Below are 27637 nucleotides of genomic sequence, written 5' to 3'. Positions count from 1 at the left end.
ATTTTAGTTCCTAGTTCTTCCCTAATGTTTTCCGGTGTCTGTTCATTTCGTTATTTATAATATACCCCTGTCTGATGTCTATAACTGCATTTGGGCATGATTTATTCCCCACCTGGCAACCCATGTCCTGAGAGTCACTGTTGTGAAGGAGATTATACATGACTCTGGCCAAATCAGACACATTATGACAATTAAATACACTATATTGCCAAAAGTTTTGGGACACCCCTCCAAATCACTGAATTCAGGTGTTGTTTTTCAGGGGTTGGACTCGGCCCCTTAGTTCCAGTGAAAGGAACTCTTAATGCTTCAGCTTCATACCAAGACATTTTGTAGAATTTCATGCTCCCAACTTTGTGGGAACAGTTTGGGGATGACCCCTTCCTGTTCAAAGCAAGGTCCATAAAGACATGGATGAGTGAGTTTGGTGTGGAGGAACTTCACAGAGTCCTGACCTCAACCTGACAGAACACCTTTGAGATGAATTAGAGTGGAGACTGTGAGCCAGACCAAAACTGGGACGCCTGCCTTTACATACACATGAATGTAATATGGAGTTGTCCCGTCCTTTGCAGCTATAACAGCTTCAGCTCTTCTGGGAAGGCTTTCCACAAGGTTTAGGAGTGTGTTTATGGGAATTTTTGACCATTCCTCTAGAAGCACATTTGTGAGGTCAGGCACTGATGTTGGACGAGAAGGTCTGGCTCACAGTCTCCACTCTAATTCATCCTAAAGGTGTTCTATCAGGTTGAGGTCAGGACTCTGTGAAGTTCCTCTACACCAAACTCACTCATCCATGTCTTTATGGACCTTGCTTTGGTCACTGGTGTGCAGTCATGTTGGAACAGGAAGGGGTCATCCGCAAACTGTTCCCACAAAGTTGGGAGCATGAAAATGTCCAAAATGTCTTGGTATGAAGCTGAAGCATTAAGAGTTCCTTTCACTGGAACTAAGGGGCCGAGTCCAACAGCTGAAAAACAACACGTGAATTCAATAATCTGGAGGGGTGTCCCAAAACTTCTGACAATATAGTGTATATAACAAACATCTTACAAAAATCTACACAGTTGTTGACAAGTTGTTGTGTTTTGAAGCGATCCAGGTGTTACAGCTGTAATCAATTTACCCTTCAAGTCACATGACTACGAATTTAATCGTGTCACGTGTTTATATACTTTATCCTTGCGTATTAACATCCGGGGTTTTTTTTTGTAATTGTAACACTTGTATTGTTACGGTTGATTGTCAGACAAAGGGCGCGTGTCATGGCACGCGCTAAGTTATGCGTTGTTGTTGGAGAGCAGGTGTGCAAATGCGTTGGGCAAAAAAATCAGTAAAGCAAGTCGCCATTTAATTGGAGCAGATGGGAGGGGGAGCTCGGTGATGACGGGAGATAAAAACCGGTGCTGGTGTACCGCGCAGGCGTTTTTTCCCCTCCTCTCTCTCTCTCTCTCTCTCTCTCTCTCTCTCTCTCTCTCGCGTGCGCGCGCGCGCTCCGTATTTGCGGAGGATGCTGTTGCGGCTGCTGTACTGACGGGACTCACACTACAAACAAGCTGAACTCTCTCTCTTTCTCACACACACACTGAGGACTGAGAAGAGAAGACAGCACACGCGCGCGCGCACACACACACGCGCACATACATACCGCACAGGAGCTGCGCGCGCGATTGCCAGACGGTAAGCTTACGTGCATCATTTCATTCCTCTGCTTTTATTTTTTAAAAATAATAATAATATTTTCTTACTTTTTATATCTGTATAAAACCTTAACAGATGATCATGTTTATTTGGTTTAAATGCGCCATGCTACCAAAAACTCTGAACTTTGTGTTGTGTTGCGCGCGCGCTCCTGTTGATTCCTCTCGCGACGGGGGAAAAAAATAAAATAAAAAAATACCGACAGTGCGCGTGCGGTTCGCACCTTCAGCTTCAGGAGGAACTCGTGCATTAGGTAGAGGTTTTGTGCGTTTAGCTTATTTAAAGCATTTGTGCGTAATTGTGAAAGTTTTTGAGTTAGTTTTTTGGAGAAACTATATAGGAATTATTTTGGTTATACGTGCACGAGGCTTTCATTGATATCGCGTGCACTTGTTGCTTCAGGAGATATTACACAAGTCGGTGTTACATAAAAATGCCAGACGGATCGTTTGAATAAAATCAGAGCATTGCTTAATGATCATCTGAAAACAAAAATCATTAAAAAAAATGTATTTTTGTGAGAACATCATGCTTCTAACATGCTCTGGTGTTAATGTGATTAATCACTGAGAAGAAGAAAAAACTGCCAGACTCAGTTAGGTTTATTCTTGGGAATATTTCAGCCATCTGGGTGTTTTTGCCTTCACTGTGCATGAGAGATTATTGTGATTTATTAAACACATTTCTCTTCAAGCTTATTCTAGAGGTTAAGTAGAAGCCTAGAGAGTGTGTGAAAGCCTTGAGTGTGTGTTTTGTAAAGTAGGTTATTCCTTGCTTATGTGTTGGACCACAGCAAAACTGCCACAGCGTCTCCACTTACTGCTTCTGCAGATAAGCAGTGGGTCACAGTAGGGCTTTTGGATTTGGTCAGGATTATTCCAGCTGTGTGCTGAGGCAGGTGTTACAGCTCATAGATCTTGAAAAAGTCTGTTTTGAAAATGGATTTATTCATTTATTTTTAGCCTGTAGGTGTGTAATGATAAGGGCATGTTTTCTGTTTCTTTCAGTACAAAAAAACAAGCAGTGAGTTAAATGGTACGTCTGTCTTTTAAAGACAGTCATGCTTCTTGTGCAATAGTTCATAAGCCATAAAGTTCCCTGGTGTGTCCATGTGAGGTGTTTCCATCCTCTCGTATACCAAGCCAGACATACTGTTTTGAAAAATCAGTTCAAACAAATAGATGTGAATGAAATCAAGTGTGTGTGTGTGTGTGTGTGTGTGTTTGCAGAGTGGTGTTACGGCACAGAGCGGCATCACCATGCAAGACACAGAGGTGAGCGTGTGTGAGCTTCAGCCCAACATCATCTCTGTGCGCCTGTTCAAGCGCAGAGTGGGTGGTCTGGGATTCCTGGTAAAGCAGCGCGTGTGCAAACCCCCCGTCATCATCTCAGATCTGATCCGGGGTGGTGCGGCCGAGGAGTGCGGCCTGGTCCAGGTGGGCGATATCGTACTCGCCGTCAACAACAAGCCGTTGGTGGACATGAGCTACGAGCGTGCGCTGGAGACGCTGAAGAACGTCTCACCTGAGAGCCATGCCGTCCTCATCCTGCGTGGCCCTGAGGGCTTCAGTACGCACCTGGAGACCACGCTGAGTGGAGACGGGCGGCCACGGACGGTGCGCATCACCAAGCCGGTGTCAGCCCGGGCATGTCAGCGCTGCACACCCAAGGAGCTGAGAGCCATCGAGAACTTGGCGTCATCGTCCTCCACGTCATCCTCGTCCACCTCCTCGTCTACGGCACGTAAAGAGACCAAAAGTTTGATCCCGCTGAGTGGCCCAGACGGCTTGCTTAACGGTGTGGAGGAAAGCAACGAGCTGCTGAAGGAGATCGAACCTGTGCTTAAGCTGATCAAGAACAACAGCAAGAGGGACGTGAATGGAGAGGGACAGAGGGGCGTGGAGAAGAGGGACGCCGAAGTGCAGGTGGAAAGGTAAGAGGAGGCGAGATGGAGAACCGAGACACATGCACATGGATATCTTTTCTTTTATTAAACTCCCATGATTCCTCACTCATCCCTTTTCCTAGTTTGACTAGTGAATAATTCACAATGATTTCTGAATGAATAATCTGTTAACTAACTGGATGTTCAGGAAACGTGTCATGAAGTTTAATGTTTTATTTGTTGCATGTCAGCATTAACAATCCTGCAGAAAGGACAGAATTAACCCCGTTAGAAAAGCGTCAGCTAGGAGTTAAGTCCTTTTGCTGTATGCTGTGAGTTAAGAGTTTAACAGGACGAACAAACCAAAGAACACTTTAGGGAGCTGGATTTTTCTATTAGTGTATCTGCAGTGATGGATAGATTATAAAAGTATTTAAGTATAAAATATTTAAGGGGTTAAAACAAACAAAAGGGATAGATCAGCAAAAACAATAATAATAATAATAATAAGAATAAAAAGAATAATAATAATAATAATTATTATTATTATTATTATTATTATTATTATTATTATTATTATTGCTGTTGTTAAAAGTCCAAAGTGTTAAACAGACAAATGTTTTTGATCATGAAGGAGAGAGAGAAAGAGAGAGACTTTCCTCACCTTGGAACCTTGTCAAATTGAGAAACAATCTTTTTATTCCACTTTAAAAGTTCCCCTAGAAAGAAAATCTTGGCTGGAAACTTACTCGGGTTGAAATATTCTTTAGAAACGAAATCCAGATTTCAGCAGCTGTGTAGGAAAAAAAAATGTTCATCTAACATCAGCTATTCCAGAATATTCCAGAAAGCTATTAAGGATCGTCTGAATGTGTTATTATTATTAAAATAAATGTTCAGTGATTACAGTCGTCAACAACAACAACAAATACTCTGTACTGGAACACACAGGGTTTCTAAACAAGTTTAGTGGGTGGTTTGTTGGAAATCTGACCAGACTGCAGCCATTTCCTCTTCATTAGATGATAATCTTATTAGTTTGTACCTGATCTGGATTAGTCAGTTAGCCTAATAGTTGGGGCTGCTGATAGAAATCGGATTTTACCTGCAGCTCTGTAGGCATCGCTTCTCCAGACCAGCTCACTGCCGTCCCCCAGGGCATGAATCAGATACTTCCTGGAGCTCGCTGCGTATTTCCGAGGCAGACAGTGTTCAGATAAGTGTGCTGGGGACCAAAAAAATATATATCAACAGATACCTGTGACAGACGGGCGAAGTGAGCCACGTCGTTCAGCTTGATTTTTAAGCATCCGACTGTAATTGGACAATTCTAGAAAAGCAAACACAGCAAATAAAGCATCTGATATTGATCTATGGGCTCTGAATACAATCTCTCCGTCATTATTTCTTTCTTTTTTTTTAACTGATGAAAGACATTGCTGAAAACATCGCAGACATGTACACAATAAAATTCCCAGGATTTAATTAAGTTCCCGCTACTGCGAACGGAAGCGAATTAAACTCGGCAGGAAAACGCTGCCATGCCGTAGGATCTCATCAAACACTTAAGGCGTCCTACTGAGTGTTTGAGGAGGGGGAAGAAAAAGGAAAGGAAAGAAAAAAGCTGAAAACGACACCGTTACAAAAGCTAAAGTGACACACAGTTGAACACTTTGTTTATATGGATCTCTTGCGATGATGGCTTTTCGCTTGAGCTACCAACGACGTCTCGCGGCATGTTTCGTTAAGTAAAAATCGGTGTATGTGATGTCTGTGCCGAAGAGTCCCGTTTCACGCGTGTGAGCTTCATTACGATTTCACACTGAGGTTATTTTTCCTCGGCACCTGAGATTACTGCTGTGAGTGAGACGCTGAATAAACTTTAGTCAACATCGGGAGCTTCGGGGAGCTACACATGAAAAGGAGAAGGGGGGAGAGAGAGAGAGAGAGAGAGAGAGAGAGAAAAGGGGGAGACTGGTGAAAAGACAGTAGAGCAAAGGGGACAAAATGGAAGACAATTAAAAAGAGAGGGAGAGCACAGGGTAGTGGTGAGAAAGGGAGAGTGAGGAAAAGAAGAAAGGAGGAGAAAGTGGGGGGGTGAGAAAATGACAAATAGAGGAAGTGACAAAGCGTGCAAGTGTGACAGACAGTTGGGGGGGGTTTAGAAAGAGACAAATTAAAGAGAAGGAGAGAGAGAGAGAGAGACAGGTAGTAAGAGTGGAATGTTGGAGGAGTGATGTAAAGAAAGAGTGAAGCAGGAGGTGGAGAAGGAAACTGGGTGAGAAAATAAGAAATAGAGGTAGAGAAAGTGGGGGAGGGAAAGGGACGTGTGGAGGAGAGATAAAAGGGAAGAGGATTTGAAAGAGAGAGATGGGTGGGGGGGGAAGAGAAATATGTTGAGGGTGAAAAGAGCAATAAAAATGGGAGAGGAGACAGAGAAAAGGGGGATGCGATAGATTGAGAGAGAGAGAGAGAGAGAGAGAGAACACATGGGTGAAGCAGAAAGAAAGAGAGAGATAGGATGTGTGAGAGATGGAGAGAAGTAGATCCAAAGAAAAAATTAGAAAAATGAGTGTGTGTGTGAGAAAGAGAGAGGGGGGGGGGGGGAGGAAAAAGATAAATGAAGTGATAGGACTTGTAAAAGGCAGTTACTTTCAGAACTATGATCAGAGTTTCAGGAGGTGAAGGATTCCCCACACACTCCATGAACAAATGATGAGGGAGTGAATACTTTACACCACGTGTGTGTTTATGTCCATGAGCTGAGAATCCGGCTGTGTGAAACACGTTTCAGGGGTCAGAGGTCATCTTTTCCGACTTTCATCACATCCCCTGACGTGTGATTCAGACTCAGTCAGTCACGTGACCTGCGTGTCCGGTGTGTCATCGCGGCTGTCCTCAGCACCGACTCTGTCTCCGACGTCTCTCACACAGCGCACACGTTTACTCACTCCTATCACATTCGTGCTGCATGTGTCACTACTCTTCCCATCATGCATCAGTGCAACCCTGGAAAGAGAAGTGTGAAGAATTTATGGTGAAAGTGTTTGTTTACACCCTGATCTACTGCATCGCAAGTTCATTCCAGGCTACGCTGGGAGAGTCCTGATTACTGTTCAAACCCTGACTTTATTTAGCATAAGCGAGTTTAAATAAGTGTCCGTGAATATATAAAATATTTAGGTTTATAAATGAATACAGTTCAGTTAAAAGCTTTTAACTGTTAGATGAAATTATTCGTGATCTTCAGTGTGTTTGCTTTTAATTATGTTCCTTTAATACAAAAATACATGACTGAATATTTATTGACGTCACATGGTTGTTTAATGCTCTAATCTGATTGGTCAGAATGTGTTGATGCTCTGACAGTAGACCTGCCTACACTGTTTATATTAATGTCCCAAAAAACAACAACAACAAAAACGTGAGTTCCAGTAAAATGTTCCTGATCAATCAGGAAATAGGAAAGAAGTATTCTCACTCTCATACTCATACTCCTCCTCCCTCACTGTGCCCCTCCTCCCTCACTGTGCCCCTCCTCCCTCACTGTGCCCCTCCTCCCTCACTGTGCCCCTCCTCCCTCACTGTGCCCCTTCCTCCCTCACTGTGCCCCTTCCTCCCTCACTGTGCCCCTTCCTCCCTCACTGTGCCCCTCCTCCCTCACTGTGCCCCTCCTCCCTCACTGTGCCCCTCCTCCCTCACTGTGCCCCTCCTCTCTCACTGTGCCCCTCCTCTCTCACTGTGCCCCTCCTCCCTCACTGTGCCCCTTCCCCCTCACTATGCTCCTCCCTTACTGTGCCCCTCCACCCCACTGTGATTTAATCCAGTGATTTTCAATCACTGTGCCGTGAGAGATTGTCAGGTGTGCTGTGGGATATTATCCAATTACACTTAATAGTTCCAAAAAAATGATTTACTTACTACAAATAATTTGCCATTGTTGTACGCCTGTGCATGCAGTGTAGTGACTGGCAGAGTAATATCAGTAGGTAGCGCGATAATGACCTTGTTAATTCACGTCAAGAACAAGAACGCAGACTATTCTGTAGGTCTGTGTGTACACACTGAGAAAAAGGTAACTTTAATAAAAAACCATAATGGTGAATGAGAGAGCTCAGGTTTCCCCACTGAGAGAGTATAAACAATTGAGATATTAGATATACTGTGTTACAGTGTGTAATTTTGTCATTTTTTGGTTGGTGGTGTGCCGTGGGATCTATTTTTTTAATGTAAAAAATGTGCCATGCCTTATAAAAGATTTAATCAATAACATTAGCTTGTTAACTATTAAGAAAGTACCAAACATTAAGTAAAATTCTTGGCAGGCCTGTGCTCCAGTAGTTTTCAAGTGTTTTGTCATCTAAATGTTTCTATCTTCAAAGTAAATGATGATATCGAACCCATTTCTGCTCTCTGAGATACCCCGAGTGCTTTAAGTCATAAACAGCTAAATTTTGAAGGTGTTTATCTTCAACCACTAAAAATCAGAGAGAAAAACACGTCTCACACTGAAAGCTAACAAAATGAGTCCTGACTCATTTTATATCAGACTCACAGCCAGAAAATCATTCATTTCTTTACACTGATTGAAAACATCCCATACGTCCATTTCCATTCCCTCACATACATTCTTTAAAATAAAGATTCTTAAATGGTTCTTTGTCAGTCTGTATGGTTCTATGAAGAACCGTTAACAAAGGTTCTTTTAGTGAAAAAATGTTCATTAGACTATAAAAAGGTTCTTTATGGCACTAAGAAAAAAGGGGTTTCTTAAGTACCATTTAGTGAAAGGTTCTTCCTGGCGCCTGTTATGTTTATGGGCGGACGCCGCCGACAGCGGGGATCAAACCCGGATCTCCGCTGTAAGCTCGCTCGTCCACATTAGCAGATCAGACCCAAATGCAGGGATCCAGTACGTGCACTGATTTTATTTAACAAAACAAAGCCTAAATCCATGAAACGTAACAAACATAAACCATCACTATGACATGGAAAATAACCTCAACAAAGCATGACTATAACATAACAATCTAGATAGCATGGTGTCCGGCGCACACATACACCGTTACATCGACACATAAGCATGATGACTGACACCAACCAAGACAGCAGGACAAACATATATAGACCAGCACATCAAGGGAAAACAAGGGACAGTTGAGAAAGCGGGAACACGCATTAGGAAAGGGCGTGGCACCGCCCACATGAACCCGGGCCGCCAGCATGGGAGGCAGGCACACTAACAAGGAGGCTGAAGACTGCAGCCACTAGAGTCAGTCGCTAGTGTGCCTCTTGAGATCAGGGGAGAGAGTTTTACCTGCACAGCACCTACCGCTGGCCTCCGTTACACCAGGACCCCCTAGAGGTCTGGCAAGGAACTGTCCCAATAACTCCTGACACCTTTCTTTACTTTTAGAATGTAGGAATTACCCTAAGCAAACTTATTGCTTTTATTAATATTAAATAGAAATTTAATTTAATTTAATTTAATTATTATTATTAAATTATTAATTTAAAACTGTTTTAATTGAGACACCCCCCCCCCATAATGAACATAATGTGCTTTAGCTCATAGTGGTGCAAGGAAGTTGTTTTTTTAATCCACAAGAATAAACACTCTTTACAACTTCTACTACTCATCTGTTTATTATTCAGATTCTCACTTCATCTATGAAGTGATAAAAAAGAAGAAAGGTGATATTCTCTGGATGTGTATAATATTTATGTGTAGGTGTTTTTGTATACGAGTACCCATGTGAAGTGTTTCCACTTTCAGAGACCTCAGCGTGGGAATAAACAGCAATGCCCAGCTGGCCTCCGATAATGACAGAGTGTTTGATGACCTCTGGAGGAAGGACAACATGCCCACGGTGCTCAACAACCCGTACTCGGAAAGTGATAAGGTAGAACACAGCAAGTCATTTACCACACGCTCACTGGTCTCATGATGTATTAGGCTTTTTTAAAAAGGAGTGTTCATCTTTTAAAGAGGTCTACTTTCAATAAAAAATTCATCGGAGATGAAAAGAATGGACAGTATGCTAAATAAACAGCATGTGGTTAAATGAATCTGTCTGTATGCTGAAGTGCTGCTAATAATAATATGGTATTATACTTTTTTTTTTTTTTTTTGCTTATACTGTTAGCAAAAAGTAGCTTTTAATAGATTTTATTAACTTTTATTAGTACACCTGACAGGAGTTCTGGCTTCAAGGCAAACCACGTTACCGTTTTATAGAACGGCTAATTCACAGGGCTTATGATCGATGCATGATAATGAAAAAATGATGTAATTCTTGGCAAAGTGTGTATCTTGGTATCATTAGACGTTGCCTTTTTAACTACAAAAGGAAAAAAAAAAGAGAAGTTGAGGGAAAGAAAGTTTATAGCTGCTTTAACGTGTGATAAAGCATTTCGCCGATTAGATGTAATTGAAAAATCCATAAAACGTATGTTGTGTAACTAAAAAAAACTGGTCATTGTGGTAAATTTCGGTGTAATAAGAGGAATAAAACACTTTGGAACATGGTGTCGTGATGTTGTACTGGAAAATAATCAACTTGCGCTGTTGATTATACTCCTACAAAATGCACGACTGATTTATTTTTGTATTTTTCCTCACTTTCCTCAATACCGACTTCTTCGATTATGTCTATTCTGTTTCAATCTTCCTTTGTTCAAATTCTAGACAGATCAGCCTTTTAGTTTCCACAATACTATAACTATTCTACAATATATTGTACATTCCGGTAGCTACTATACTCTAATCCCTTAGATATCTACAATGCATTTAGTACCACATGCTAAAATACCTACAGTGAGAGCATCTAAGGATGTGAATTAAAAAATAAACAGCTTTCTTACAGTTTTAAATGTACAAAAATCATTCCTAAAACTAGCAGAACTTCTTTTTTTTGTCGTCTTTTGGAGTGGTCAGTCTGTGATCAGCTGAGGTGTATTATTAGTAGTGGGATAAATTTACTAGCTTGCTAACGAAGTTGTTGTTGATTTTGTTTATTTTTTACGTGTGACAAGATTTCTGTAGTAGTTTAATGGCTCGTGCTGATGGAAAAATACCCTGCTAGCTAAACTAAGGAGTGTTTTTATATTTCCTGAGGTGAAAAGTACCTCAGTATAGTCATTCTCTTATCTTTTTTATGGTTTACACACAGTGTTTAAACAGTAGTAGGGTTCAGAGCAGCTAATCACAACTAGGCTAAATTGCTAGCTTGCTAACTAACTTGGCCTGATGTGTTTTGTTGTTGATTTTGTTTATTTGTGAGTGTTTATGTGGCAAGATTTCTAAAGCAATCTAATGGTTATAGTGGGAGAAATAAGAAAGCCAAGGAACTGGCTACACTGAGGTAAATAGAAGAGGTAAGTAAATGGCTACACTGAGGTAATTTTTACCTCAGGAAATATAAAAATACTCCTTTAGCTGAGCTAAGGAGTGTCTTTATATTCCCTGAGGTAAAAATGACCTCAGTGAAGCCATTTACCTCTTACCTCTTCTATTCCCATTATTTCTCCTGCATATTCACCTTATATACACGTTTTAAGCAGCCATATATTCATACTAGTTGGCTAACATTACTTATTGTTATTAACTGACTGCCTATTTTTATTCACACTCATGTTAAACGGGATTTTGTGTCAAAGAAATATTGAATTATAATATAATGAAAAGCCTGTGACTTTCTCTAGACTGAATGGTGATTAAATCTGATTTGTTCCTGATTTTCTTCTAAATAATTTCAGTGGTTTCAGGACTGACCGGTTAATCACGTCTCCAATTTTACTCATTATAGTGCAGTGAAGTGTGCAGTTATGTGTTTGTGCCACTGCGCACGTCGTGTGTGTGTGTGTGTGTGTGTGTGTTTAACCTGCGGCAAAGCGTCACCGAGGCGTGCAGAGGGCACGGTGTTCACCCTCCAGCCCAGCACATGGCACCGGTGACGTATTAGCTCGCTGAAAGCAACCGGATGAAGGGAGCCGATCCAAGAGAGAGAGAAATGAATGAGTGCAGCTGTGTGGTCACATAGGGCTCGAGAGGGACCGAGTCATTCTGTCGTTCACTGGAGTAATACACAGCTTCTCGGTGATTAACCCCTTTGGTTGCTTGACAGCTGAGGAGTCTATGGGTCAGAGTTGGAACGGGGAAGGAAACAAAAGGAAAGAAGAGAGGCAACATGGTGCTTTTTACCCTCGGTGATATCCTTCAAATTTACAGAATTGTTTTCTTGTTTCCTTTCGCTCAGTTCAGATTAGTCAAATAAATCATGTTTGTTTTTTCATTCAAACAAACAAAAAAAAAATGTTCACAACATTTCCCAAATGCACTTCATTATGCAAATGATTACAGAATGCATTGAGAACAGGGAGATGTTAAGCTGTAGCTTCTGCATGCTCAGCTATACTCGAAGGCCACTTTAATAGGAACACTTACCCACCTGCTCATTTTTGTTTTTTTTTTGCATAATGCAGATACAAGTCAAGCGCTTCAGTTAATCTTATCTTCTCTAACTTCAGAATGGAGAAATACCGTGATCTAAGTCACAATGATTGTGGCTGGTTGTTGGTGCCATAGAGGTGTTCTGAGTATCTCAGAAATCTCACCTTGTTAATGAGTGAGGTAAGGAAGAATGAACAGACTGGTTTGAGGAACAGAAAGACTACGGTAACTTAAATAACTGCTCTTTACAGCTGAAGTGAACAGAAAAGCATCTCTGAAACACACAATGTGTAAACCCTGCAGGTAGACGGGCTACGGTAGCAGAAAACCACTTCCATCAGTGAAGAACAGGAATCTAAATCTGGACAGACGTTTAATAACATCTACATTTAGATTGGTTTAGATTTTAGATTTAATATTTTTTTAAAAGCACTGAGAATATGGCAGATTGAATCCTTAGCTAATGAGATCTCACTTCAGATATTCAAGAATATCGAGCAGTGACACCTCCTGCAGCTTCAGAAGCACTTCGCTTGCACAGATGAGGAAGGACTTTATTTGGCAAGGTCCTGTTTCTATAGAAACATATTACATTTTGCTCTGCATTTATTACTAAGTGTAAAAATCACACTGTAGTAACTCCCTGGAGTTTGTTTGTTTGTTTGTTTGTTTATTTGGTTTATACTGCAGCAGTGTTGAATGCTTGATTCTGATTGGCCAAAAGGTGTTATACTTTTCTTAATTTTAGATTTATTTACATATTTTTCTTACTTATCTTACTATCCTACTTATCTCTAACAAAGAGGACGGTGCAAAACCGAGGCAAGTAGGTGAACGATTATCAGTAGCTCCAGTTACGTAAGCTTGTTTTTGTGGATGTAACCGTATATGGATAAAAATGACATCTTTCTTTAATTAATAACAAACTGGCACATTTTTATGGTATAAAAGGAGGACCACCATCACAAGTCACTCAACAGACCAAATCTGTTTCTTAAATATTCCACTGCAAAATTATTAAAAAGGGATTGTAGATTTTCCATCAGATCTTTAACACAATAAGATGCTTTTTAAACACTGTTTCTTACATCATGAAGGGGGGGGGGTGCGAAGAAGGATGTACATGCAACGCAAGAAGAAAGGATGAAAAACATAAATAGATATCTAGTGTGGCGAAGACGAGCTCGCATGTTGTCATAGCTGTCATATGGCGCTGAAATGCGTATCAGAAAGCTATTTGATGCTTGAGTTACTCGGAGTTGGGCCACGTCTGTTGTGAAGAGATGCGCACTGACACGCTGTTAAAGAAATCTCCTGTTCAGTCAATTTGACCCTCAGAGCCCTAGATATCCAAGACTTGAGATGGTTATCTATACATTTCTCCTGCTTTTTTCTGTCTGTGTGACACTTCCTGCTTCAAAAACAGAAGATTTGGTTTGTTTTGTTTACAATACAAGCTTTACTTTCCATTACCGTTCCAACCGAAATCCGTCATCGAGCGTTCTAGTTAAGCCACCTGTTGTGCTTCCTTAATAGTCACATTATTGATGGAGAATCAACTTATTAAGCCGAGCGAGCGTTTCTGCCTAACGTCCGTAAACACGACTCGCATTTGTCTCTTTTTAGCAGTCAGAAGATAATCAACCTTACTGACGATTGCGTCAAACCTCGCTCGTCTGTCTCTTGGTTTTAATTGGGCCGTGCGCACTAGCGGGGTATTTCTCATATATCGAGAATACGGCGAGCTGAAAGCCGAATCCCGCATAATTTCACGGCTAATAAGGAGCACTCGTGCAGCGGAAGTGCTCGGAGAACTCCAACCCGGGAGCCCTGAAGCCTCTGAAGCTCTGCATGCTGAAAAATAATGACACTATTCACAACGTTACTACAGTGACAGTTTAGCTTACACGCCAATACAAGAAAGACTGAAATCGGGCCTTTTTTAATGTATGTCACTGAAGTAAACATTTAAATAAAATTCTCATGTAACTATAATTTGGATCAGTTCTCGGAATCTAAAAGGCGTGAAACTACATGTTCTGCATCGTGCTCGATTTGCTCGGCTTCTGTATGCTGTTCAATTTGCTGGCACTTTCCAGGTAAATCGCTTCAGATGTTGCAGTTATTTTATTTATTTATGCGACTCGTGAATGCGCTTAATTACAGTCATCAAACGTGGCTGGAAAAAAGGGAGAAATAATTAATAAAGTTGTATACACCTGCAGATGCATTTTATCAGTGATTTTAATTACAGAAAAGCTGGAAGTGATGCGATGTGGAGAATGCTGTAGTTCCATTCTGAGCAAGGATTTGGAAATATTGCCTGTAATTTGTTTCATGATATTATTTATTTAAAACTTGGCTTCAGCGTTGGTTGTCTTTTTTTTGTTTTCTGACTCAGGATGTCACTAAATGTACCGAATCGTCACGGTTACGCCGATTCAGTATAGCACCGTCATTTAGGTCACGTGTGCTGTGTCTGTGATTTATGATCACGTGAATAACTTGCTTCGATAAATATCCTAGTCTTGTATCATGCACTCTCCTGAAAGAAGATGAAACACACAAAGTCTGCATCTTTCTCTCCGCCTCCTTTACGGTTTCGTCATACTGATAAACAACAGCAATGAACACGTCAAATTGCACTTGACACACAGTCTTTAGATTTTACTGGGGGAAAAAAGCTGAAAAAATATGCAAAAAATTATATATTAAATAAATAAATATATTTATTAAATATTTTTATATTTTTCCATGTACTTTCTTCTTTTTCTCACTTGTATAGTAAATCCTTATATATTTTTATATTCTATTTTTTTCTATTGTAATTCTATTATTTTATTAGTATATCTATTATATAAGTATACTTATATTATAAGAATATTGTTATTCTTGACATTATTCTCGCTTTTTTTTATTCTTCTAGAATAAATAAACTAGATTTATTTTAGTGCTCCTTATAGGCTACAGCATGAACCAGGGAAATGAATAACAGTAATAAATCTGTAAAACACAAGTGAAGCAGTGAACTCCTCGAGTTTGGGTTCTCCGGTGTCCTTCCTCCTTTCAAATACATGCTAGTCACAAGCCACACAGGAGTGCAAGAATGGCAAAACCATGAGGCACTTCAGATGTGAAGAAACAGAGATGCTGTGATCAGAAGGATTTATTTTGTCATTTATTCCTCATCCTGGAGAAATGATGGATTCCTCATAAATCCCTCCAATACGAAGCCGGAAATAGAAACAGATGAGCCAAAAGGGCTACCATCTAGACCTGATGAAACGGCTCTGAGAAGATTCTCTGGGAATGAATTATCATATGGAATATTAATGAGTTGTTGTTTATGGAAAGTTGTGACAAGCTATTACTTGACACTTTCCAATTTAGACGCAATCAGAATAGATTTTTTATTGTTTCAATTTGAAACACTTTACCAAAGGAGCAGTTTATTTTTTTGAGCTCTCTGCTATCATTAAAAAAAACTTAATAATAATAATAATAAATAAAAACAGACACTTACTCTTCCCTTAAGTACTACATTCAGTCTCTTTGATTAAAAGTGCATTTGCTGAGTAGCTGTGTATATTCACACTGGGAATAAAGCCAAGTCTTGAGCTAGGAAAAAATGTAAATAACTGTGTAATAAAATACAGAGTTTTTCTCTCTTACACAGAGTTGGTTTTAAATTCCTTCCCTACAATTAACTTTCCATTAATAATGAATTATTGGTTATTCTGTAGTTTCTGATGAATTGAATTCATATTTCAAAGGTGTCAAGTAAATTCTCCCAACTTTTAGCACATTGTTGTGCTTCCTCACAAAAGCAGATCGCCATGGAAACTCCCAAAAGATCGTCCCAGAATGCATTACACATACAGTATCCATATAATGACCATTGCAAACATATGTGGACCTTCTGTCATCTGTTACTGGAACACAAAACTCTATTGATTGAACTAAGAAGCCTAAGAAGTACATGATCCAACTCCGTGCAGAGCTCCATGAAGACATGATGTGGAGGTTAAGATTGGAGTGGAAGAACTGGAGTGTCCTGCACAGAGCCCGTACGGTGTACGGTGGGCAAGAAGTGCATAACTATATAACAAATCCAAAAACACAATGACAATTCAGACAACCCAGAAAAAGATAGGTATAGTTTGCGAATAAAATTCTTACCGCTGATTGGACGAGACATCTGTCACTCAAGATATACAGGAAATCCAGCATGCTGCAGCAGTAGAAAGTGGATTGGTGTGTGTATGAAAGCAGCTTTGCTCTTACATCCTTACATCCTTTAATCTGGAATAGTTTCGTCTTCGATACATGCCTGCGTTCTTCAGGTGTGTTTTTAGAGATCACAATCTTTATGCCATCAGTATATCCAATATCATGGCATATGAACCTCTTCCTCAAAGTAGCACTGAATGAATTCCATTTTCTTATCAGGTTGAATCTCTATGTTAAACGAATTAAAGTTGCACTATCAAAAGAAAAATGGTATGAAGTGAAGGCAGAACTCTACACATGTAGAAGAAATAAAGTTAGATACACAATTTCCTGCTTCTTGTATGTCTTGAGTGACAGATCGTCCAATCAGCAGTAAGAATTCCATTCGCAAACTTTTCCTACTTTTTCCGGTTTGTTCTTGTGTTTTTCCGGTTTTGTTATTTTGTATTGCACTTCTCGCCCACCGTAAATTTGGCTATACAGTGTATATCGTTTCAAACCTATTGGCACAAAATAGCACAGATATAGAAGTCTATACATTGTTTTTAACCTGAAAGCCATTAACCTGTCAAATCTAATATTGCTTCAGAAGTCTGAAAGCCAGTACATTACACGCAAACATGAACGGGATCGATCTAACCCATCGTTATATTTTTATAGGGCAAGAAATTTCAAAGAAAAAAAAACAAATACATCTATCATACAGCCAGACAGAATCAATAGCCAAACTGCTGAACACGGGCAATTGCAAGTTTTAACACAAAGTCAGCTATATATTTCTTCTTAATAGTTAGACTGACAGCTCTACTGAAATAATTGAACGTACCGCCTGTTATACCCATTTATTCGAACATTTTGAATTATAGTACGTGTGTAAATTGGTAGGTCTGTCACAGAAAATGGACAAAGTTTGACTCGAATAAAAATCCCACCTTCTTTTTTTGACGGTTCAATGAAACAAGCTCTTACTGTTCCTCTATTTTCCCCTCCGCATAAGGAAAAGTGTATGACTTCTTTTTTTTTTTTTGAGACGTAATCACACTGCATATTGTTCTCCAACTCTGAAAAGCTCTGCCCTGATTTTATGTAAAATATCCGGTCCATTCGGGGAGGAGAAGGGAGATACATGTCAATGAGCGTTGATTGAAATGTTCATTCATGTCCATAGAAAATGAGACAATTTCACACTTCCCTGAGGTGCCTGTATACAGAACAACAGCTATGATCTGAAATGCTAGAGACGTGTAAGTGCAATTAGATTGATTTCCTTTTCCTCCAAAAGTCAAGCACTTTAGAACGACTGGCCCAGAAACAAGTCACGCTCACAGCTTTTGAGCGTCAAAGGAAGCGAATATCGGCATTCCTCAGAGAAACCCGAATCAGAGCTCGATTACGAGGCTACTTAATTGTCTCGACTTCCTTCACAGTTATGACAGGATGCAGGATACTGACTCGAGATTATAGGATTACAATCGAGGCATACAAGAATTGATTGCATGAGTTGGTAATATTGGGAATCTGAAGTTAGGCTTAAAGTTGAGAACGAGTTCTGTCCAGCCATTTCATGGATTGATTAAAGAATCAATAGGGGAGTGTGAAAGCTCTGATGTGTTGTGATCGTTCTTGTAAGCCTGTCAAAAGACATTATCATTGGGGGTTATGGTGGTTTAGTGGTTCGCATGGTTCGTCTTACTCCTTCGAGGTACTTCAGGGACTCTGGTTTTCTCCCTCAGTTTAAAGACATATGTTGTAGGCTGATTAGCATCTCTAAATTGTCTAAAGTGTGTTAAAATGTGAGTCCAGGGTGTCCACTGCCTTCTGTCCCGAGTCCCCTGGGATAGACACCAGGTTTTTTCTGCAAATCCATTCATCCTTAACGATTTATTCAACTGTTTTTATCCAAATGCAATGCAGTGTCAACTGTTTCCAGATACTATAATAACTCACTTTGTCCTTATCTCATTTTTGTCCTTCCTCAGCCACTGTCTGAAGGCAGAGTGTCTCCCACTAAAACTCCGCAAAATGGGAGTCCAACAAAATGCCCCAGGTTCATGAAGATAAAGAATTGGGAGAGTGGGGTGGTGTACAATGACACACTCCATCAAGGCTGCAGCAAGGTAGGACTGAAACACTACACACTCCGGATCATATAGTACACAGTTATAGAAGGCTATCACACTCTCCAGTGTACCCCAGATGAGGATGGGTTCCCCTCTTCCTCATATCGTCTTGGGGAGTTAAGTTTTTCCTCACTAACGGTGCTTGTGGCTTACTTGTTCTTTATAGAAATAAAAGAAATTACAAATAAAATTGTTTTGGACTGATCGTGATAGCATTTCAGCTTATACATTTTTCATTTGCATGCCATTAAATGTGTAAAACAGATTTGTTATTAGTGCATTATAATTTTGGCAAATGTCAGATTATTGTCTAAGCCATGGAATTTAGATACTATATTTAAAAGGATAAAATTATTATATTTTTTGTGCTTTAAACCTCTTTTTCAGTGAAGTTTGTTTGATTAGAAGCATCAAAACAGATTTATTGTCACAATATTTACAGAATTTATTAACAGAGCAAACAATTTATTGCCAAAAACAGGAATCTTGCAACCGATTTATATAAAATAGTGTGAATTCTTTCAATTGTTTCCCCTTTTGGTGCAAAATACCATCTAATTTAATTAGGACAATATAAATCAAATCACACATGTGAGGAGGATCGACAACTCTAGCTCTAGTCTCTCTCCTTCCCAAAAAGTTCAAATTTAGATTCGGTTCATTATGGAGACATGAGTGAGTGTGGAGAAATAAGCACGAGGACCCTCACAAACATCTTCACGTCCCTCAGTTTCCTCTAACCAAGTGGAAGAGAGGGACGTGAGGTTCTACACGCTTTCATGAGCGCTTGGTGTTGCATGCTAATCACCGTTAATTACAGATCATATGATTTATAATATATCACACAGGATTTTTTTTTGGGTTGCTCTGCAGAAAGAGACAGCTGCATGGCTGAATTCATGATGCCTCAGGGCTAGCGGATGTGCAGAGGCAAATGAAAGTCTTTGTTTTATTTTTAACACGCTGACGCTAAGAACCATCCATCCATCAATCAATCAATTACTGATCCCGACTACCGGAGCGGTTCGGCCATCTTGCCTCGGTTTCTATAGTGTTTAGGCTCGACCTTGGTCATTTGTTTTCATTCTTCTTGCTCTGGGGTGAAATCTTGGCCAAGCTCTCGGATCTCGGATGGCACGAAGGGTCAGTGGGCTGAGGCACTCTACGCTTCACCAGTCCTGAGTGGGAGGTTCAGGCTAGTGCACCTGTTTTAGCAGCAGAAGCCGATGGTGGACTGTCGTTAAATTTCTGCTTGGCCTCAACCACAGTGACCGCATTAGTGGCTAGCCAAAGTGACATTGCGCTTCAAGTCTAATCTTATTACACTGACCATATGAGCTTGCTCAGGGCAAGGACCAAGCTGGCTTTTGCTCTATCCGTTTTTCTTTCCTTTCCTTTGATGCTTCAAGTATTATCTCTGATGTCTAAAGTCTGTGTGTTTTGACACAGTTGGATGAACTCATCTTTAGGTTGAACAAACTTTTTGAAAGCCAGTTCCACAAAAGACCAGTGGACCCAGTGAGTTTCTTTTAAGGGACCTGAAACACCTTGTGACCCAACCACCACCCCAGTACCATCCTAACAAATTCCTTTTAACTCATTTGGCACAATATCTAACATCATTTAACTCTAACCTATTGTTACCATATACAGTATATCCCTTTACAGTCAATATTCCCGGATTGTATTCTCTTTTTAGAAGAATATGAGTGAGAATATATTGATTTGTCACTCTAACCCTTCAGCCGTTCAAGACGGGGCTTTCCTTTCAGACAAGGTTCCAAGTAGGGCCCTTAAAAAAGAGCCCTTGAGACCCAACGTAAGATTTGTGGAGACCTATTGGGTTGTTTTCCATCTAGAAAAAAGGTTCTTTGAGGGTTCTTAACCCTTGATACTTAAGGGTTTTGTACTACTTATGGAGATTCTGCTCGAAGCAGTATCAGGCAGGCAAGCCCTCTGTTGTAGTTTGTCTTTGAAGGAAATTTGTGGATGGTGTTGTTAACTTGCCATTCATTGTTGTTGTTTTTTTTTATTTTTTTATAAGGATTAGCTAGTTGATTCCTCACTTGATTCAACTCGAATGTTAAACTTGGAACCTCTCCTGAAAGGGAAACTTTCAGTTGCAAGGTTTTGACATACAGCTTTAAAGTTCCTCCACCAGGTCAAACTAACCAACCCTTATTATGGCTGTAGATTTAATCATTTGTAATCTATATAAGGGGACAGTTGCATTTTGTTTACACTTATCGGGGGGTACAAACAGAAGCTGATTAGCAGCTGATTACACAGGCATCTGTGGTCTGGGGTCTGCAAGCTTATGGATGCCATAGAGGGTAGATAGAACTTACCTCAGAGTCTGGCTGGCTTTACGGTTTTAAAGGAAGCACCCTCATATCTTCAAGTTTTCCCATTTGGTACCTCCCAAACAGTAAGGGAGAGTTGGCTGATGGGTGGCACCAAAGTGAGCCGGAAATGGTGGAAAAACACACTGCAGTATTGGGAACTCGCAGCTTTCTTATCACAAGCCCAAAGGTTTAACCATCAAACCACCACATTGTCCAAGTTGCATGTCAAAATCTGTGTGAACTTACCAGACAAATTTTCAATTACAGGTGCCAATTTGCAACGAAAGAGTGTGTATAGGCTCAGTGATGACACCAAACATGAGAAGTAAACCAGATGAAGTTCGGACCAAAGACGAGCTGCTACCACTGGCTACAGACTTCATCAACCAGTACTATACATCAATAAAAAGGTAGCTCATGCATCATGTCATATATTCACATAAAGAACAGTATGTCCTGGTGGGGCTAATCCTCCATCCATGGGTGGCTTGCAGGTGTGGATCCAAAGCACATGAGGACAGACTGGAGGAGGTGAAGAAGGAGATTGAAACTTCTGGAACGTACCAGTTGAAAGACACCGAGCTAATCTACGGCGCCAAGCACGCTTGGAGGAACGCCGCTCGCTGCGTAGGGAGGATCCAATGGTCCAAACTACAGGTAGACACACTCAGCTTTAGTTTCAGGCAAATTGTATTTTCTTTACTTTGGTAAGAGACATCTGTATGCACAAAAACAAACCCAGAATTACAGCAATTATATGATGATTACGAGGATAATAAGGGAGATGTTTTTGACTAGGTGTTCGATGCTCGAGACTGCACAACAGCACACGGAATGTTTAATTACATCTGCAATCACATCAAATATGCCACTAACAAAGGCAACCTCAGGTAAGTGGTGGAAATACTTGTTTTTTTTGTGTGTGTGGGGGGGGGGTATAGGTGCTTGGGAGTTTATGTGGGGTCGGATATTTCGGAGGGATTTTAGGAATTACTACTTTTTTCCTGAGTACTTTAGAAAATTATTACTCATATGTTATTGTTATATCGATCACTCATTTTTTTTTCCCGCCTCCACTTCTTCTCCAGCTCGGTATTTTTCCCATCTATGTACTTTCCCAGCTTTGCTTATCTACCTCTTTTCATCACCTTTCTCAAGAGCTCCTTGTGGGCGGCACCTGCCAGTGCAGAGCCAAATTCGATTCCTGCCTGACTACAGAGCTAATCATACATGACACCTATTCTGTGTTCAGCTTAATTAGTGTCACTTTATGCATTGATCAGAGGCTGGAAGAGAGTAGCAGGCGGAGAGCGAAGGGGTTAGTTAAGCAATATGGAGACAGAGAGATCGAGATGCAAAGGAAGAACCTTTTTATCCACTTTCTTTTAAATAAAAGTATCGTTTTCCTGATCTTCAGTGACAAACACGATCCAGTGTTCCCTCAGTACGTCATCGGGACCTGTCAGTGCAGACACCGGTGGTCCCCCACCTGCTGCTCCGCTTGAGCTCTTATCGTTTATCGGAATGGGTGATGCTTTTTTTAAACACTATGACCCAGATTTATCCATAACACTTTCGGTGACATTCATATGTCTTTGCTGCGTAATACAGAATGTCAACAGGCTGGGTTTATTTTTGGACTTGCATGCGTCTCTTGATATGCGGTACACGACTTCAATCACATTTTTGGCCTCAGAAAATGTACTTGCATAAGGGTTTCCTCCAGGGTGTCTTCAGAGCACTGTGCATGAGATGAGAACACATCCTAGATAGTATACCGGTCCGTTTAGGGGATAATGAACACGCTTGTTCAGCCTTGGGACAATTTTGTAAAAGTGTAGCAAGCTTTTGAGAGATTTGGGAGAGGGTTTGAACAGGAAAAATTTGGAAAGAACTATAGATTAAACCAGTGAGCCAAGAGCTGTTATGTAGTTTGCTTTTAAAAAAGTTTTTGGATTATACAGCTACAATCTTCCATGACATTACTGACTGATTTCCTGCTGTACTGTCATATCAAGTATAGTCAAAATTTCCATCAGTGTGATGAACGTTTTCAAGACCAGGGAGAGAATTTCCATCAGTACATTTTTCTTATTTAAAAGAATGGCATTTTTTATTGAAAAGGAAATATCCTTCTGTGGGTGTCCCCCATCTGTCAGAGGCATCCTTGCATCAACATCCTCATCTTCAGATCTCCTATCTTATCTGCAGGTCAGCCATCACCATTTTTCCTCAGAGGACATATGGGAAACATGATTTCCGGGTATGGAATAGTCAACTGATCCGCTACGCTGGCTACAAGCAGCCCGATGGCTCAGTTCTGGGAGATCCTGCTTCCCTGGAGCTCACTGAGGTGAGACTTTAAATCACCACCTTCTGGAGACAAAATTATAATGGCTTCTCTCTCCTGGGTGTACTGAGAGAGCAAGGAGGCTGTCTGGGATATAGTATATACTTAATAACAACGAAAAATACAAGCACTGTGGAATGGAAAATGATTAACCGCTATAACTCATTTGTCAGAAGAGACAGCATGTGGCCTCAAGCCTCCTGCTGTGGGGCTGATTATTTGGTGCGTCATTTTTGATAATTACGGCGGGAAGAACTTGTGGCTTTTCGGAAAAAAAAAGAAAAAAAAATCGGGTTATTTATGGAAAGTACTGAAATATACACTAAATATCTGTTCAAGGCTCTGCTGGAAATTTATGAAGTCAGTTTTTGGAGCTGTCACAAACGCCATTACCCAGAACAAAAGAGACATTAAAAGATCTATAAACAGCTTCTATAATAATTCCAGTTCCCTGGCTCTAATATGTGTTTGTGTGTCTTTTCCTGCTATATTGTAGATCTGTATACAACAGGGATGGAAAGCACCCAGAGGCCGGTTCGATGTCTTGCCCCTTTTGCTTCAAGCAAATGGCAACGATCCAGAGCTGTTTGAGATCCCCGATGATCTCGTGCTGGAAGTCATCATCACGCACCCCAAGTAAGTAACAAGATGCGTTAGCTATATATATAAAACACCTGGTTAAGAAAATTATTGACTTTTGTTGAAGTGAAAAATGTTGGGGTTTATGTTGCTGGTGAAGTAAAGAAGCATAAAATAAAACCAGATCTTGGTTAACAGTCTTAAAAACTTACTGCGTTTCATTCAGGGAGATTACGTCATACTAGCTACATTCTCTCAATGGCAGCATTTTAAAAAATTAAACAAACAGCCATCACATTCAGGAAAACCCAACATCCTAAACATGTAGCATTTGTTTGTTTAATATTGATCGTTTTTTAGCTTAAACTAATAGATGGACTCTGAAGTAGCTGCTAATTTCTTGGTGCTGAACACAATAAGCATTGAGAAAGTAGCATCCTTAGTGGCCATCAGGTTTGACGCTAGCAATTCTGCTTCAGAATCTTACCAGACTCTGTGTTTTTGCTAGGTTTATCCTGTCAGTGAATGACTTCTGGCAAACTTTTAAAACTAATCCAATAAGTGCTTGCTAGCTACACATAATCTACATTGAGTTAGCTAGCTACGTACATTGTGAGGGTGTTTTATCCTTCTGTATGCTAGCACAAATATGATATCTAGCGACTAGACAAGCAGTTCTCTGTTTGCGGAAACTTCATAGACCTCTGGTGAGTTGCTTTCAGTGCTGCCCTGAAATTTGACCAGAATAAGCTGGTATTCTAAATGCTATTGCTATGGTATTCTAGCTGCCCTCTCAGTAGAAGCTCTTTTTATATATCCATTGCTCTCAAAGTCCAGGGTCCACCTACCTGAGATGAACTTAAAGATCTAATCAACTTGATGCTAATAACATTTATAGCTCATATAAATGAACATGATTGTATAAATTTGCCATACTGTTGTTTAAAAATTCTTTAAATCTGCTCAGTGACCATAAGGGAGTCTTTGGAAATTATTTTTACTCTGGGAAAAAATCCCTGGACACATGAAGTTTGAGACCTCAAACTTATATACAGGCCTATCATATGTGCTTCTAGCATATTCTGTCTCATTTAAGCCTGTACCCAAATGATGAAACTGTGAATGTAGTGCTGTGAATCTGAGAGGCTGGCAGAGTATTAGCATCACGGGAGTCATGCTGAGAACAAGTGGCCTGCATGCGTAAGTCAGGGACGCAGGCCAAGGCAGCATAAAACTGGCCCTTCCCCCAGATTCAAGATGAGAGCCGGTGCCAGTTTGTCAGCCTCCATGGGCACTGATAATGCCTCAGACAAGCTGAGAGAAGCACAACCTGTGCTACTTACATTCCTTTTGAAACAGTACCATGTTCAAGCTATTGATGTTTAAACCACACAAATGGAGTAATGATGGATTTACAGGCTTGAGACGATTTTGCTTTTTCTTTCACATGGAAAAAAATGAAGTCCTTCCTATTCCTTGAAATGTCTAAATCCTCCAATCGAAATACTGTTTGTTATTCATATTGATTCTTTGATACGAAACAGATATACTAAGAACAATAGGGTAGGAACGTTATTAGGAACATAGACACAATACTAACCAAGGAGTGACACGGTACAGGTGAACACAATAGAACAACAAATCAATGCCAGTACAAGGGCTGATTAACAAAATACACACACTGTTGATCGCCATGGAAACTAGTAAGATTGGTCACATTTTTCAGATTGGTCATGTTTAATGTAAACATGTATAAATATTAACACAGTATGAAAAAAAATACATAAGTAGGAAGCCTGGATGTGCAGACGTGGCTATTGTAGGTCTAGACTAACTTGTTTTTAATTTTGTCTGTGTAGCTGAACGCTTTCTAGACAATCTCTAGAGCATGTTGTGACATGGTGAATTATTTAGCATTCACACATGCGATATATACAGGTACAGTGGAACCTCGGCATACAGATGCCCTACCTTACGCATTTTCGCCTTAAGAATTGAAATTTTGCATCGCCATACATATACATTATCAGCATATAAACGAACCGAATGCCGGCTTAGTTGTGTATACGTCCATGAGCCGTTCAAAACTTGTTAGCGTCAGTGGAAAGCCAAGTGAAGCCAACTGAAGAGAGTTTACGATTTTTTTTTCAGTCAGTGAAAGCTGTTGGGAAAGAGTCAACCCATGATACCAATGTTGCTTTCGGCATGTGTTCAAAGCTAGGTGATTTTTCGAGCGTTATTTTGTTGACAGATCGGTGGCGTGGGTGATCTGTTCTATTTTCTGCCCAAGCTTGGTGGCATGACTTCCTGTGAGGAGCCTTGACATGGAATGCTTGGCTTGGGTCAGTTCTTTGTAAGCAGCCATACAGTTTACATACGCCTCGTATTGGGAATATTGGTCATATTTTTGGGGAAATTTGTTTTGCATTACAAATTTTCACCTCAAGAACTCGTCTCCAGAATAAATTACATTCGTATGCCGAGGTTCCACTGTAAAAGAAAATGGCTTAATCTGGACTTCTGACCAAATTGATGGTGAGGTCAGTGATGTCTAGACACTAGAATACTGCAGGATAACTGACAGGTGACATTCTATTATCACTTACACTGCATTCTTTTGATCATATGGGAATCTTTGCCTTTTCTCTCTCAAATGAAAGAATCAGTACTAGAAACAATCAGTAGTGAGTGAAAGAATCAGTGGGGGAAACTGTCAACTTTTCCAACCTTCTCTATATTTCCATCAGAAGAACCTGGATTGTAGTTTTAGGAACTGTTTTAGTTCCTGCTCAAGAGTAGGTACTAATCTGCAGACCAGGGATTACTAGGTCTGAAAAAAAAAACAGTGTAGACATGCTGTAAGTGTTGACAGGATGCAAAGTGTGTGTGATTGGTGTGATATTTATTACAGGTTGTCTAGGAATCATAGTCAGGGGTGAAGATCTATCATAAGACTTCATCATGAATGATGACACAACAGGCGAGAAAGAGAAAAAATAAATAGAGTGACACGTGACAGGTGAACACACCCGGGTAACAAAGCAGGTGCGGATTTGGCCATCGCTTATGACACAACAGGGGAGAAAGAGAAGAATGAATAAAGAAATGACACGTGACAGGTGAACACACTCGGGTAACAAAGGAGAGGCGGAGATGAGATGACATGGTGTTCGTTGCCATGGGAACTGGGATGCAAATGCATAACATATACCAGGTGGAGGTCATTATACGATTGGTCAAATCTTACTGATGACCACGAAACGTTAATCTTGTTTTGTTTTTTTTTTTCCACTTGGAGTGATCTAATCATCACAGAGATCTGATATTCTTCTGTTATTTTACGGAACAGTCAATACACCCACTCTGTGGAAGTCTCTGTGGAAACTCGCCATTCAAGAAATCTCATTTCTTGACATCTTTAAATGGTAAGGAAACAAATTGGAACCAGATGTAACACAAGACTTTGGCAGAGAGAGGGTGTAAATGTTGAGCTGTCTAGTGAGGAGGATTTCTTGGCTCAGCAGATGCTCAAAAGCAGCCAAAGGCCAATTTGGCCACGTGTGCAAACACCTGAGAATCCTGCAGGTGCTGGTAGAGTGATAATGAAAGCTCTGGCACAGTTCACAGTAAATGCATTGAGCGATGGGCAAATTCTGAGAAACTGGTAGATTCCTGCTAGATGAAGTTGTAAACAACAGGATATTTAAATCTAGATGCTAATTTGGGTGCACCTAATGCCTTTTTTGGCAAACAGTCTTGTTTTTATTTTTACATCCACATCCAGGAAGGCGGAGTTTAGTGCTTTTCAGGAGTTTCTGAACCAAAGCAAAACGTCACGACTTCTCGAAATATCTCACACAGATTTTTTTTTTCCCGTGCCCACAGACTCGAGATCATACATCTCCTGATTTATCAACCTGCCAGTGGAAATAATTTCATAGCCTGCACAGAACTAAAAATTCCCGTCACGTAATG

At 40.4% G+C, this 27637-nt stretch overlaps 1 protein-coding gene across 2 annotated transcripts in view; it reads left to right on the top strand.

The window, feature by feature from the left end:
- The first annotated feature begins 1489 nt into the window (after positions 1-1489).
- Positions 1490-27637, top strand: part of nos1 (nitric oxide synthase 1 (neuronal)) — a 66260-nt gene continuing 40112 nt past the window's right edge. The window contains exons 1-9 of one of the 2 annotated variants that reach the window (XM_058375097.1): positions 1490-1680; positions 2931-3634; positions 9363-9489; positions 18248-18385; positions 21001-21143; positions 21228-21390; positions 21532-21623; positions 22945-23086; positions 23580-23719. In XM_058375097.1, the coding sequence (XP_058231080.1) occupies positions 2961-3634; positions 9363-9489; positions 18248-18385; positions 21001-21143; positions 21228-21390; positions 21532-21623; positions 22945-23086; positions 23580-23719 (1619 nt within the window). In that variant the 5' untranslated portion in view covers positions 1490-1680; positions 2931-2960. The remainder of the gene's footprint in view (positions 1681-2930; positions 3635-9362; positions 9490-18247; positions 18386-21000; positions 21144-21227; positions 21391-21531; positions 21624-22944; positions 23087-23579; positions 23720-27637) is intronic. The other variant, XM_058375098.1, reaches the window with a different exon arrangement.

This window comes from Hemibagrus wyckioides, linkage group LG22, assembly GCF_019097595.1.
Source record: "Hemibagrus wyckioides isolate EC202008001 linkage group LG22, SWU_Hwy_1.0, whole genome shotgun sequence".
Taxonomy (NCBI): Eukaryota; Metazoa; Chordata; class Actinopteri; order Siluriformes; family Bagridae; genus Hemibagrus; species Hemibagrus wyckioides.
This window is presented reverse-complemented; position numbering and strand designations above follow the sequence as displayed.